Source organism: Erinaceus europaeus, chromosome 13 (assembly GCF_950295315.1).
Source record: "Erinaceus europaeus chromosome 13, mEriEur2.1, whole genome shotgun sequence".
Taxonomy (NCBI): Eukaryota; Metazoa; Chordata; class Mammalia; order Eulipotyphla; family Erinaceidae; genus Erinaceus; species Erinaceus europaeus.
In genome coordinates, this window is record NC_080174.1 from 24,955,467 (window position 1) to 24,969,074 (window position 13,608).

At 39.0% G+C, this 13,608-nt stretch overlaps 1 protein-coding gene across 3 annotated transcripts in view; it reads right to left on the bottom strand.

Moving 5' to 3' along the window:
- The window catches only part of IBTK (inhibitor of Bruton tyrosine kinase), an 81,327-nt gene extending 68,096 nt beyond the window's left edge, over positions 1-13,231 (bottom strand). For all 3 annotated transcript variants that reach the window (XR_009553667.1, XM_016191454.2, XM_060205428.1), the window contains exons 1-4: positions 13,087-13,231; positions 6,713-7,404; positions 3,327-3,423; positions 1,694-1,818 (exon numbers count right to left, since the gene is read on the bottom strand). Coding sequence is in view for 2 of the 3 variants with exons in the window: in XM_016191454.2 (XP_016046940.1) it covers positions 1,694-1,818; positions 3,327-3,423; positions 6,713-7,033 (543 nt within the window). In the remaining variant the exon portion in view is untranslated. The remainder of the gene's footprint in view (positions 1-1,693; positions 1,819-3,326; positions 3,424-6,712; positions 7,405-13,086) is intronic.
- Between the last annotated feature and the right edge of the window lie 377 nt (positions 13,232-13,608).

The following is a 13,608-nucleotide window of genomic DNA, read 5'->3' on the forward strand; positions in this document are numbered from 1 at the left end:
TGTCTCTATCCAATAAAGATAATAATAAATAAATAAAATTAAAAAAAAAAATTCCCCAACAGAATCCTCACTATCATGGCACCAGTCTTTAGTGCTCTAATCATTCTTCGTCCATATATGGACTGTTCTAGCTTTTCAAAATTCAATATTCTCTAGGGTTTTCTATTTTATTATTTTTTTCAAAGAATACTTATAATAGTATAGATAGTATAATAGTATAGATAGGAGCTTTCACTGCGCAAAAAAAGAATTCTACAAAGCCTCAAATATGGTAATCATATAGTTTTATTACTCAAATATTTTCAAGCTAAAAGTCAATGGTATTAACAACTACAACAGGAAATAACCAGAGGTTAGTGTCAATAAACATGTTCAGAAGATAGTCTCAGAATTTAGAAACTAAGCTTTAAATTAAAGAAAAACCGGTAAGTGGTAAAAATAACGCTTCAGGCATGTCAAATTAAAAAGCCTGGAAAAGTATGCCCAGAGTACAACTGAAATGAACCTCAAGAGAAAGGCTTAAGCTAAAAAATAAATTTCACACAAGCACACACATACACACACAACATGTTACAGAGAAAAATGAGTATGGAAACTATAGCAAAACCTTTGCAGGCATATCAAATTTTTAAATTACTTACAATGAAGAACAGAGGTACCTTTCCCTCAAACTAGTTAACATTGAATTTCTAACTCGTTTTAAAAACAACTTAACTCTAATTTTTATAAATGAACAAAATCATTTCAACTTTTGATTAGCAGAACTTTAGCTTTAAAACAGTAAATCAAAATAAAGTGCATTCTGATTTTCTAATATTGCTTGCACAAACATCTTACAGTCTTACGAAGTTTCTCATGGTATAAACATGAATAAAGTCAAGAAAATCTAAAAACAGAACTTAAGTTTTGTTGAGCAATGATTTCTTAAAATGTTAATCAAAAGGAGTTGAGCGATAGCGCAGCAGGTTAAGCGCACGTGGCGCAAAGTACAGGGACCTGCGGAAGGATCCCAGTTCGAGCCCCCGGCTCCCCACCTGCAGGGGTGTCATTTCACAAGCGGTGAAGCAAGTCTGCAGGTGTGTCTATCTTTCTCTCCCTCTCTCTGTCTTCCACTCTTCTCTCCATTTCTGTCCTATCGAACAACGATGACATCAAAAACAACAATAATGACTACAACAATAAAACAAGGGCAATAAAAGGGAAAATAAATATTTTAAAAAAATAAATAAAAAGAGATCGCCTTAAAAAAAAAGTTAATTAAAATAACTTCAAAGTTAACAAAACCCAAAAGAAACGATGAATTATCAAACTTTTTTTTTTTTTGTAGGTAAGAGAGAAATTGAGAGGGAAGGGGAGATAGGGAAGGAAAGAGAAAGAGAGACATCTGCAACCCTTCTTTACAGCTCATGTAGCTTCCCACCTGCAGGTGGGGACTGGGCATTTGAAAGCAGGCCCTTTTGCATGGTAACATGTGCACTTAGGTACACCACCAGCTGGCACCAATTTTTTTTTTTAATTTATATTTTAATGAGAAAGGAGAGGAGAGAGAGAGAGAGAGAGAGAGAACCAGAAATCACTCTGGTACAAGTGCAGCCAGGGATTGAACTCAGGACTTCCTGCTTGAGAGACCAGTGCTTTACTGCTCCATCTCCTGGACCATCCCCCAAAATTTCTTCTGAATCTCTAAAAGTACCTGTTTAATATAAATTCCACTCCTGGAGAACAGATCCACCAGCTCTGGATGATGTTTGCTATTCTGGCTTCCATGACCCAGAGTGAAATTTGTATTATCGCCCCAAGTGTAGGCTTCTGTAGGATCTAAAATGAAAGTAAGGTTTATATTCATGTGTTAGTTAAAGTATCAGTTTAACTGCCCAATTTCCTTCGTATAAATTGCCTTTGCTAAATAGCTTGCTTCAAGCTAACTTAACTATCTGTATTTAGAAAGGTTGCCAACGTTTTCTTTAAAATTATGAATACGTCAATAATATATCAGAAAAGGTTTCTGTCAGTATAAACAAACTCACATTTATACCTTACCACTTAGTTTTCATGAAAAGTTATTTTATAAGCAAGATGTTGGGCTGGGGTGATTATGCAGCTGTAACACACACGTCTTAGGTGTCAGGGATTCCAGAATTAAGTTCCCAACATCATCATCATATGCCAGAGCTGAACAGTGGTCTTGGTGCCTCTCCCTCACTCACTCTCTCTTTCAAATATATAAATAAAAACAGGATGGTATTTACACATATACAGAAAATTCTAAATGAAGCAAATATGCTCACAGCTACTACAGAAACATTAACTCGCAATCGTCTGTTTTTGATAGATGCAAAGTATACTAGTGATTAAGATAATACCCATTTAGCTTGGACAAAACTTAATTACAACTAAATTTACAGTACCAAAAATCTTACTTTGGAAGACTTAGAAGGTTTTTTGCCTAGAATTACAACTGTTAACCTCAACATAATGCCCCAAATAGAAATAAAAATGAAAATTGCCCTTACTAATTAAATATTTTATAGAGTTCCCAATTTTATCACTTCTCTTTTCCTAGCAAGTCCCATAGCCAAAGCACAAAAGGGAACACAGTGAAGGGACACATGCAATTAACAGAATATGCATGTAAAAAATTCTCTTCCTTTTTCCTTTTCCCTTAAATGCAGATGCTACCTCTTAGGAGCACACTGACTGGACAAGGTGTTCCTGGTTAAGTGCACAAATCATAGTGAAACGACTTGAGTTCAAGCCACCAGTTCCCACCTGGCAAGGAGAAACTTCACGAGTAGTAAAACAGTGCTACAGGTATGTGTGTTGTCTCTCTCTCTCTCTCTTCCTCCTACTTTACAATTGTTCAGTTTCTATAAAATAAATGAATAAAGTCATTTAAAAAACAAACAAACACCAGGGGCCAGGCGGTGACACACCTGGTTGAGCGCACACATTATGACGTGTAAGGACCACTGGTCCCCACCTGTAGAGGAAAGTTTCATGAGTGGTGAAGCAGGACTACACATGTCTCTCTCTTCCCCTACCCTCTAAACTTCTATCTCTATACAATAATAAAATAAATAAAAATATTTTAAAAACAACAACACATTACAGAAATTAAAATTCTGTCTCCTCACTTCAGTCTGTACTTAAATTCTTATAGATGCCAAAATTATAAGTGTTCTGAATAAAAAATTAAAATTAAAAAAAAACACTCCAAAGTTAAAATTCTCTGTATATATCCACAAATTTTCTTAAGGATTTAATAAAATAAAATAAAATGTCATTGGAATTGTTCAGGATAAGCAATGTTTGTAGAATTGTCTTACCAGTAGTTTTGAATACTACATGAGTCGGTCTATCCTTCATGACAAGATCCAAAGCTGACAAGCCTTCTCTATCTTGAATAGACAGACTAACACCATGCTAAAATAAATAAGAAAAAGGTTCAACTTTAACCATTTATCTGAGTAAATCCTGATTCTCAAACATAAAATAATCAGATGATAAAGTTCATAAATCCATTTAAAAATAGACATAATAGTAATATCGCTCATGCTCACATACATTTTTTTTCCTTATATAGAAAGCCTAATAGAAATCAAATATCCAATATATGGTGAAAGAAAGGGCCAGAAAGCATGAAGAAATGCAATTTTCTAGAAGTGCAAATTTTCCAAGACCAGACTGCCTAAGAATGCCATAACTCTGGATCTGTGTCTTTGTATACATGTGTATACACACTAACACTTTGAGTTACAGAGCCCAAATCATGACTGGACAGGTCTTTCAATAGAGTGCATGCTTTGCAAACCTGAGGCCCAGGCTTCATCGCTAGCACTGCAGATGGTCAAAGCAGTGTGCTGGCCTCTCATGAAAGTCAATTAATAAATAATTTTTTAAATGTTCTTAAAATAAATAACCATCCTCCATGTACAAATGCTGTAAAATTTCTAGGCAATAAATGTAACAGTACTTATACTAAGATTTTTCTCTCTACATATGTCCCACCTTCATGCTTTGAATTCTATTGTACCACTGATATTAAGAAAATTATATTCTTTTACATGTATTCATGCAAGGTATGCTTTCATCTTTCTATTTAAATTTTATAAGATTGTTGTCTTATAAATCACATATAAGCATATCTAAAAAAAAAAAAAAAATGAGGGGGGGACTGGGTGGTGGTGTACCAGGTTGAGTGCACATACTGCAACGCACAAGGACCCAGGTTTGAGCCCCCGGTCCCCACCTGCAGAGGGAAAGCTTCATGAGTGGTGAAGCAGGGCTGCAGGTGTCTGTCTCTCTTCCTATCTTCCCATTTCTCTTGATTTCTGACTATCTCTATCCAATAAAGAGAATTTTTAAAAAATGAGAGTATATGTATGTGCACACATATGTAGGTATATAGCATCTCTTAGTTCTGACATACGCAATTTGGGGAATCAAATCTGGGGCTTCTGGCATGCAAGTTCTATGCTATATAAACTATCTCCGACCTATAAAAACTTCGTTTATATTAAAACTGTTAATTTTTAATAGCTAAAACCTCTGGATATCAATTTAACTTCCTTTTTATAATCTTATAGGGAAAGCCAAGGTTAGCAAGAATTAAAATGTCAGCTCTATTTTCTATCTTTCCCCACTCTTTGCTGTAAAACTGTATGACTACCAAGGATTCCTGAATTTACTGCTATCCTAGGCATTGGCTATTCAGATAAAAATATTTGGGGCTTCAGTTTGAAGTAGGGTCAGGACTGAAATTGGGACTTTCCCTCTCTTTTAAGCTATAGTTCCTTTTAGAAATCCGTAGTCAGTCTTGCCACCTTGGCTAAAATCACTGGGCAACCGCATTGAGCTAGCTTGTTGCCCTTGGCTTGAGTGTTTTCTCATCAAATCTCTTCTGATCTTTCGGTGGATATATTCTCCTGATATAGTTTTTCCAACAAAACCTCGTTTGTCCTTTTTGTATTTTCCTCTTGGATAAAGTAGTTGTGTTTGCTTAGTAGATTTTTCTTTCCTTTGGTCTTTCCATACGCTAATTAGAAAGGCTACAGTGAGAGGGGTCTTTGTATCAATTCCACTTCATATAACTATAGCACTCAAAGTTCAGTAGATTGGCAGGGAGAGATTACAGAAACACAATTTAAATAAAAGAAAGGATGGGGGAGAGGGAGAGAGAGAGAGAGAGAAGGACACAGTAGATTCAATGCATAGCCACTGAGCTTCAGCAGTGATAACCCTGGTGGCCAAAAAAAAAAAAAAAAAAGTTTGAAAGGAGAGTAGAATATATCTCTATTTTATCCCACTGGAAATTATGTAACCTTAAAAGACCTTTCTGGATCTTGATTTTTTTTTTTTTCTTCTTTCTTTTTGGTGGGATCAGTATATGGACAACAGTAAGGAAAGATCATATTAAACATGATTAATTTAGCTCACAATCAGTATGATCTTTGCTTCTGATACTTACACTGACCTACTTCATGGCATTTTGGCCTCACCTCATATTCTAGTCACAGTTGTAGTGATCTATTGTAGCATAGCAACAATACCAACTTTGTGTAGCTTTAACCTGTAAATTTTGCTTTTATATGTATTACATATCTCTCATTTTGTACCGTTTGGCATTTGTATGACCAAAATACTAGAATGTTAAAGCTCCTCTAGAACAACTCTTCACTAGTAGAGTGGGAATTGGAACAACTCTTCACTAGTAGAGTGGGAATTGGCAGTAAATACTTTTTTTGCTGTTGTTGCTGGGGCTTCACCTCTAGGGGCCAACTTTTGCAGACAGAGGGAGACAGAGAGATGGGAGGAAAAGTACCAAAGAACTGAAACTTCCTATGGTGTGGGCCAGGATTGAACTTGGATTGTGCAAACACAGATGTAATATCCAAAGTGAGATATTTTGCCGACCTAGTTTTTAATCCCACATCCTTTGATTGAACAATTATTTTGTGATACATATGTAATACTTATTTATCTTGACAGGACTGATAGAAAAAGAGAGGGCAGGGAGAGGGAGAAAGAAAGATACTTCTAGCACTGCTCTACTGCTTGTGAAGCTTTCCCCTGCAAGTGGGGACTAGGGGCTTGAACCTTGTTTTTTCAACAGGGTAGTGTGTATAATCAACCACCCAGCCCCATCTGTGATATGATTGCCAGAATGTCCTGGAACAAGTCTAGTTTGTGGTGATCTTTTTCATACCACTTTTTTTTTCAATTTTATTATTATTTTTGCCACTATGGTAATTGCTCTTACTGAGTGTCTGTGCCACTCCATCACTCCCAGTGACCTTTTTTATTTTCTTTTAGAGAGAGACAGAAAGACAGGAGAGACACTGCTCCACAGCTCATGAAGGTCTTAAATTGTCAGATTAAAAGTTATTCCCGAAAAGTACATTTTATGTTTAAAACTTCATGAAATAACAATATGAATGGAACATTACTGTCTATCCTGGATTCCTTTTCTCCCTGTCTATCTCTCATAAGAACACTGTGGGGCGGAGAAAGTCAGTAGAGAGATCTAGCATAAAAATTTCCAATAAAAAAAGATATATGGAATTTGAATTCTAAAGTTACTTTTTACATGTAAAAGACAACAAATGGTAAGATTAAACTCAAATCCATTTTGGAAAGGAAGAGAAATGTATGAAAAAGATCAAGGAAAGCACAGGCACAATCAAATAGTTTTTAATAAACCAGAAACACTTACCTTCAATAAAGACCAAACACAATCAATGTGTCCATAGAAAATGCTTCTGTGCAAAGCTGTCCATCCGGATTCCTTGTCTTTGACCAGTGGATCCACTCCTTTCTCAATCAGCCAATCTAATGCTCCTTTCTTCCCGCAAGAGCAAATGAGGTGGAGGGCATTTCTGCCAAAGGCATCCTTGATAGTTGCAGCATTGTAACAGTGGCTGGAGATAAAGGCCTTGATCTGATTTTCACTTCCCTTTGTTACCACAGAAAGTATGTCGGAAGCATGCTTCAGTGATCTACACTTTGATGTGCAGTCAGGTGTGGAAGAATTCATCCTAATTGTTTTTCTACTGCTTACTTCTTCAGAATTGTTAGACTTAATTTTAAAAAGTGAAAAAGTCAAGACACAAAAGGTGCTGTTCAGGAAGATTTACAGAGACGAAATGGCCTGTTTAGGACCATAAATTAAATCCTCCCCGTTATAGTATAAATCTATATATCTTTGCACAATTTATTTTGGCACTTAAATCAAAAAATTATAAATAGCACTATAAAGTTTATATCAAATACAAGTTCTTTAGGAACAAAAAAAAAATTTCCAGTTTATAAATTACTCCTGGAGTAAAGCACCAAGGAGGAGTGAGGAGGGGAACTCCCCCTCCACACTGCTTGATCTTTTTAAATATCCATAATTGCGAGCGTGACCTAGAAGAGGAAGAAAAAGTAAAACATACAAAATATCTTATTCTGTTCGAGTGCTTTTACAACACAACTGCCTCCATACTTAAGTGGTCCCTGACTCATTTTAAAAAGAGAAACTTAATTGAAAGAATAAGTTGGTTAAACAAAATGTATTGTCTATTATATAATCTGTACCAACAAAGGGTCTCAATTTGGTAAAAGAAAACGATTGTATTTAAGCAAGTATTTTAAAAACATTATAGGGCTGGGTGGTGGCACACCTGGTTGAGTGCACGTGTCTCAATGCGCAAGGACCCAGATCCGAGCCCCCAGTCCCCACCTACAGGGGGAAAGCTTTGCGAGTGGTGAAGCAGGGTTGCAGGTGTCTCTCTGCCTCTCGCCCATCTCTACCACCCCCTTCCCTCTCAATTTCTGGCTGTCTCTATCCAATAAATAAATAAAGATATTTAAAAAAAAAAGAATTGACAAAAAACAAAACAAAAAAATTTATAAACCTATGATAAATGTAACAAGTGACTCAAGGATGGAGTAGACAAAAAGAATTATGAAAAATTTCCGATAAGCGATACATAACTAAGACTTAAGAAGAGTAATGCTTGCCTGATAATTCAGGGTTTAGAACAGCATTAAAGGAAGAGTGAGCAATAAATATTAAAAAAAAAAAAAAAAAGAGTGAAAGGACTCAGAGGATAATGGATATGCAAAGAACTTTCATGCCTGAAGCTCCAAGGTCCCAGGTTCAATCGCCAGTACCACCATAAGCTAGAGCCAAACAGTGCTCTGATTAGATGGGGGAAAAAATGAGTGTAACGTATTATATAGGTAAGGCTTATGCCTTTTGTGGACGGCGCACCACTGGGATAAGGTAATCATTTCAGAGATATATTTAGGATCTTGAATGGACAAACTGTGGTGATAACTCCAGGTTTTCTGGATTGAATGACAGGGTTGCCAGGAAACCAGAAAAATGAAACCAATGACCTAATAAAATTAAAAGTGAAAATTTCTGCTTCAAATATTATTGTGAATATGAGTTGGTGTGAAGTTGAGTTGAAGGCAATTATTCAGTCTTAAAGACTAATCCACCACAAAAATATCAGCCAGTCAAGTCTGAACCCTCAACAATGTCTCTCAATCCTAACTTGAGTTGAGTTCAGCTAGATCCCTAAAATAAGAAATCTGATCATGTTACTTATACTCTGTCACATCCTTAAATTGCTATTTTTATTTCATGTGTTAAGAATAGCCCTGGGTTGGAGAGACAGCTCACCTAGATAGTGAACCTGCTTTGGCTAACCCAGGTTTCATGTCACCCAGGTTATAACCCAGTCACCACCACACTGGGAGAAGTTTTGTTTGCATGATGTGGTACATTTCCTTCTCTTGCTCTGTCTCTGCCTTTTGTCTGAAAAATGTCTGAGTGGTGAAGCTCAGATGATGCAGGGGGGAGCGAGGGCCCAGGGTACAGGACATGCTGGCTGGCATGCTTATGTCAGAAAACTGCATACGATACTTTGTTCTTGAAATGCTTTTTTTTTCTTAATTTTTATTTATTAAATGGAAACACTGACAAGACCATAGGATAAAAGGGGTACAATTCCCACCACCAGAACTCCATATCCCATTCCTTCTCCTGACAGCTTTCCTATTCTTTAACCCTCTGGAAGTATGGACCTAAGGTCATTATGGGGCGAAACGCTTTTTTACCCAGCTCTTTACAAGCTTGCCAATTTGTTTTAATGGCTTACATATCTGAACTTCCAGAGGAACATGAATATTAGTTTACATAAATAAATCCAATCCTTTTTGTCAGCCTCATTTTCAGTCCCAGTATACAATGTGAGATTTTATATATCCTCTCCAAAAATGTCAAAGGGAGAAATGAGCACTACAGATTCTGCTCAAAATTACTTTCTCAAAATGCAGCTAGGAATTCTTCCATGAGAAGCACAACAGTAGAAAAAAGCCAACAGAGATGAAGTAACTTAACCTCCCTAATCTTCAGTTTCTCCAAACAGCAAAATGACAGTAATGTGCCTAAGGAGTGTTTAATTTGCCTACCCACATAAAGGTTGTAAGCTTCTTAAGGGAGGGGAAGGCAAAGAATGCTATACTTAATATTTTTCACAAAATACAGTATGTGTTAAGATTACGAAAGTGATTTCTAAAACAAAAATATGCTCCCTATTAACTCACATCACTATTAAAGACTGTGACAAAGTTATAAGTATGGCTGTCAAAAATTTTTAAATCTAAAATTCCTCTGAAAGGGTGCCAGGTGGAAGTTCACCCAGTTGTTCAACACGTTTTTTCACCAAGCTCAAGGACACAAGTTCAAGTCCTGACCTAGAGAGGGAAAGCTTCACAAGTGATGAAGCAGTGCTACAGGTGTCTCTTTCTCCCCCTCTCCCTCTCTCTAGCTACTTCATCTCTGTCTCTATTCAGATTATATAAATATATATATATATTTTTAATTTCTCTGTAAGCCCAGAAAATATTTCACATGGCAACTTTAAAATAAAAGTATTAATTTAGGAAACTAATATTTTAGCTCTACCAACATTGTGTATCATTCTAATGTTTTCTCAATTATTTTCTGGGTGGGAGATAAAAGCTTTGATACCTTATCAGCTCAACAGAAAGTTTTACAATAGAAAAATGTCACTATTTTAAGGGAACAAGCACAGCTAGATGATGCCAAGAATCACTATCCCATTAGGAACTGTAAACTTCGATGTCATTTATAATAGTTAACCAAGTAATACCGGGTTACTTTATGACTTAATAAGTTATATTTATTTATGGTCTATTGAACTTTATGGTTCCTAAACATAATGTGGGTTTAAGATTAAGTTCCCTACATAGAAATTAGCAATCTGCTAAAGTCATGAAACATACCTACAATAGACCATCTTTCTTACCACCCTAAACTCCCTATACTCACTTGCTCTATTCCTCCTTTCTGGTTCCTGTCTATTAAACATTTTGTCCTGCTTCCTATCTTACTGCCTCTGGGACACCAAGTTGCAGATGCTCCTATGACTTCAAGCTGACTTTCCTCCTGAGCTGATGACCCCACCAATGTGTCCTGGAACCCAACCTCTCCAGAGACCTAGCCCACTAGGAAGAGAAACAGGCTGGGGGTACGAAGCAACCTGCTAATTCCAGTGTTCAGTGGACAAGCAATTACAGAAGCCTTCCACCTTCTGCATGAATTTTGGTCCATACTTTCAGAGGAAATGTTAAAAGGAAGATGACTAGAGAGCTCTGAAACCCAATTCCATCAAGACCCAGAGAGATTAAAGTAGTAATAGATGTAGGTTGACTTAGAAAGGAAGAGAATGGGAGCCGGGAGGTGGCGCAGCAGGTGAAGCGCACATGGCTCGAAGCGCACGGACCAACATCAGGATCTCGGTTCAAGCCCCCTGCTCCTCACCTATAGGAGGGTCGCTTCACAGGCAGTGAAGCAGGTCTGCAGGTGTCTATCTCTCCCCCTCTCTGTCTTCCCCTTCTCTCTCGATTTCTCTCTGTCCTATCCAACAACAACAATAATAACGATAATAAACAAGGGCAACAAAAGGGGGAAAAATAAAAATAAATTTTAAAAAAAGGAAGAGAAGGCAGGACCATAGGAAAAAATGGGCAAATATTTAGTGATCCAGGAGATGGCACAATGGATAAAGAAAGCATTGAACTCTCAAGAATGAGGTCCCAAGTTCAACCCCCAGAAGCACATGTATCAATCAGTGTGTTGTCTGGTTCTTTCTCTCTCTCCTCCTATCATTCTCATTAATAAATAAAATATTTTTTAAAAGTGGGCAAATATTTATAGGTAGATAAATAGGTACAGAAATGGGAGCAGGCGGCTTGGAGACAACGCCTGGTGTGAGCTCCAAAACGAAACTGCTTCAACCTGGGATTCTCGGAGAGGCCACCAGGTTTCAGACGCTACCATGATGCCAACCAGACTTCCCTGGGCAGATGATCCCACCAATGTGTCCTTGACCCCTACTTCCCCAGTGCTCTGACCCACTAGGGAAAGAAAGGCAGGCTGGGAGTATGGATCGACCTGCCAAAACCCATCTTCAGAAGGGAAGCAATTATAGAAGCCAGACCTTCCACCTTCTGCATCCCACAACGGATCTTGAGTCCATATTCCCAGAGGGTTAAAAAATAGGAAAGGAAAAAAAAAAAAGAATAGGAAAGCTATCAGGAGATGGGATATGGAGTTCTGGCGGTGGGAATTGTGTGGAGTCGTACCCCTCTTATCTTATGGTTTTGTCAGTGTTTCCTTTTTATAAATAAAAATTTAAAAGAAGAGAAAGAAAGAAAAAAGAAATAATAGTCCATATCTGTGAAAGAAAGAAAAAGAAAAAAAGAAAGAAAGAAAGAGAGAGAAAAGAATTAATAGCCCATATCTGTGACCTTGGGAGAACCACTGCAGTTCCCAATGGAGGGGATGCAAACACAGAACTCTGGTGGCGGGAACAGTAGAATTCTACCTGTTATCTTATAATTAAATCACTAAAGAAAAAAAAATACAAAAGAAAAAACAATTAGCAATCTGAAAGCTCTCAACATAAGGTCTTTTAATTTTAAATGGAACAACCATTTAAAAACTTCTCTTTAACTTTACTTAAAGTTTCTAAATATAGATAGCAGTGTGTACATATATAAGTACCTACTTTTTTATTTTTTTATAAAACAGTTCTTTCTGCCTTGGTGTCTTCTAATTTAGGTTTGTTGTTTTTTTTTTTGTTTTTTTTTTCAAGTGCCCTCTTTCAAAGCATGAGCATGGAAAGGTGCTACGTAAATCAACGTTTCCTGAAAAATCTCTCTGGCTGACATACTGGGAATTTTCATTTACTACGCTGGCATTAAAAAAAAAAAAAAAAAAAAAAAAAAACCCTGGGATACCTACTTTGCCTAGAAACTAAAATGTTCTTTGACCCTAACAACATCACCCAAGAACAAAAGGCCTCTATCCTAAGTCTGGCCCAGAACTCCCCAATATGACCCGCCCTGTTTCAGAGTCCTCAATTCACCCCAAACTTCAGAGTGACAAGAGAAACCTAAAACATATGTGACCTTGGGGCCAGGTGGTGGCTCACTTGGTTGAGCGCACATGTTACAGTGCACAAGGACCCAAGTTCCAGCCCCGGGACCCCACCTGCAGGGCGGAAAGCTTCCTTGTGAAGCAGGTGGTGAAGCAAGGTGAAGCAAGGGCTGCAAGGTGTCTCTCTGTTTCTCTCCCTCTCTATCACCCCCTTCCCTCTCGATTTCTGGCTGTGTCTATCCAGTACGTAAATAAAGATAATAATAAAACATGTGACACCCCCCCCCAACACACACAGAGAGGAACAAGGGGCGTGAGCGCCTCCTTCTAGGCTCGGAGAAAAGGGACCAGGGTCAACCAGCAGAAGAAACTAGTGATGCGGGAGGGCGTGTCGGGCAGGACCGCGACGTCCAAGCCTCCGGAGCAAACCATCCACCCGCGGAGGGAGGGAGGCCGCGGGCCACATGGCAGCCCGGGCTACCCCCGCGCGAAGCCGGGCAGCCCCGAGGCCATCGGCGCCCACACCCTCCGGAAAGGGAACGCGGCCCCATCGCCCCCCTCCACGGCCGAAGGGACCTCGCAGCTTGAGGCCGCTCCGCACCGTCGGGCCGCGCCGAGCCCTCCCTCACCAGTCGCTAGTTGAAAGTATGTCTGTGGTCTCCGCGGGGTGGGCACCGAATCACGCAGGAATTCATCATCAGTGAAAGCAAAAGGAGAAACCGAACGGCGCCAGCGCGGGGGACCGTTTCCCAGAGACGACTCAGCACTGGCGGCCGCTGCAGCTCCAGCCGCGACTGCAAGAACCAGGAAAGGGGCAGGAAGAAAGGTCCCGGTGCGGGCGGTACCCGGGAATAAAATGAACGTTGATTGGCTGTGACTCGTGTACGCCTTGCGACGATTGGCTGGTATCTGCTAGGCGGACCTCGCGTGGCAGCACCTAAGCTGTGGCCTTTCCCCGCACCCGGAGAGTACTTGACCCGGCTGGCCTTGAGGCCACCCGCCTGCGGGGCGGAAGCAGAGGGCGGAGAAGAGCGGGACCTGGGACTTTAAACCAGTAGCGGCGGCGTAAATGCCTTTTTCTGGGTCCCGGGTCTCCCTAAGTTGAAGTATCGCTCTCCTGTTAGCGTGGCAGCTGGAGATTTGGAAAGGAA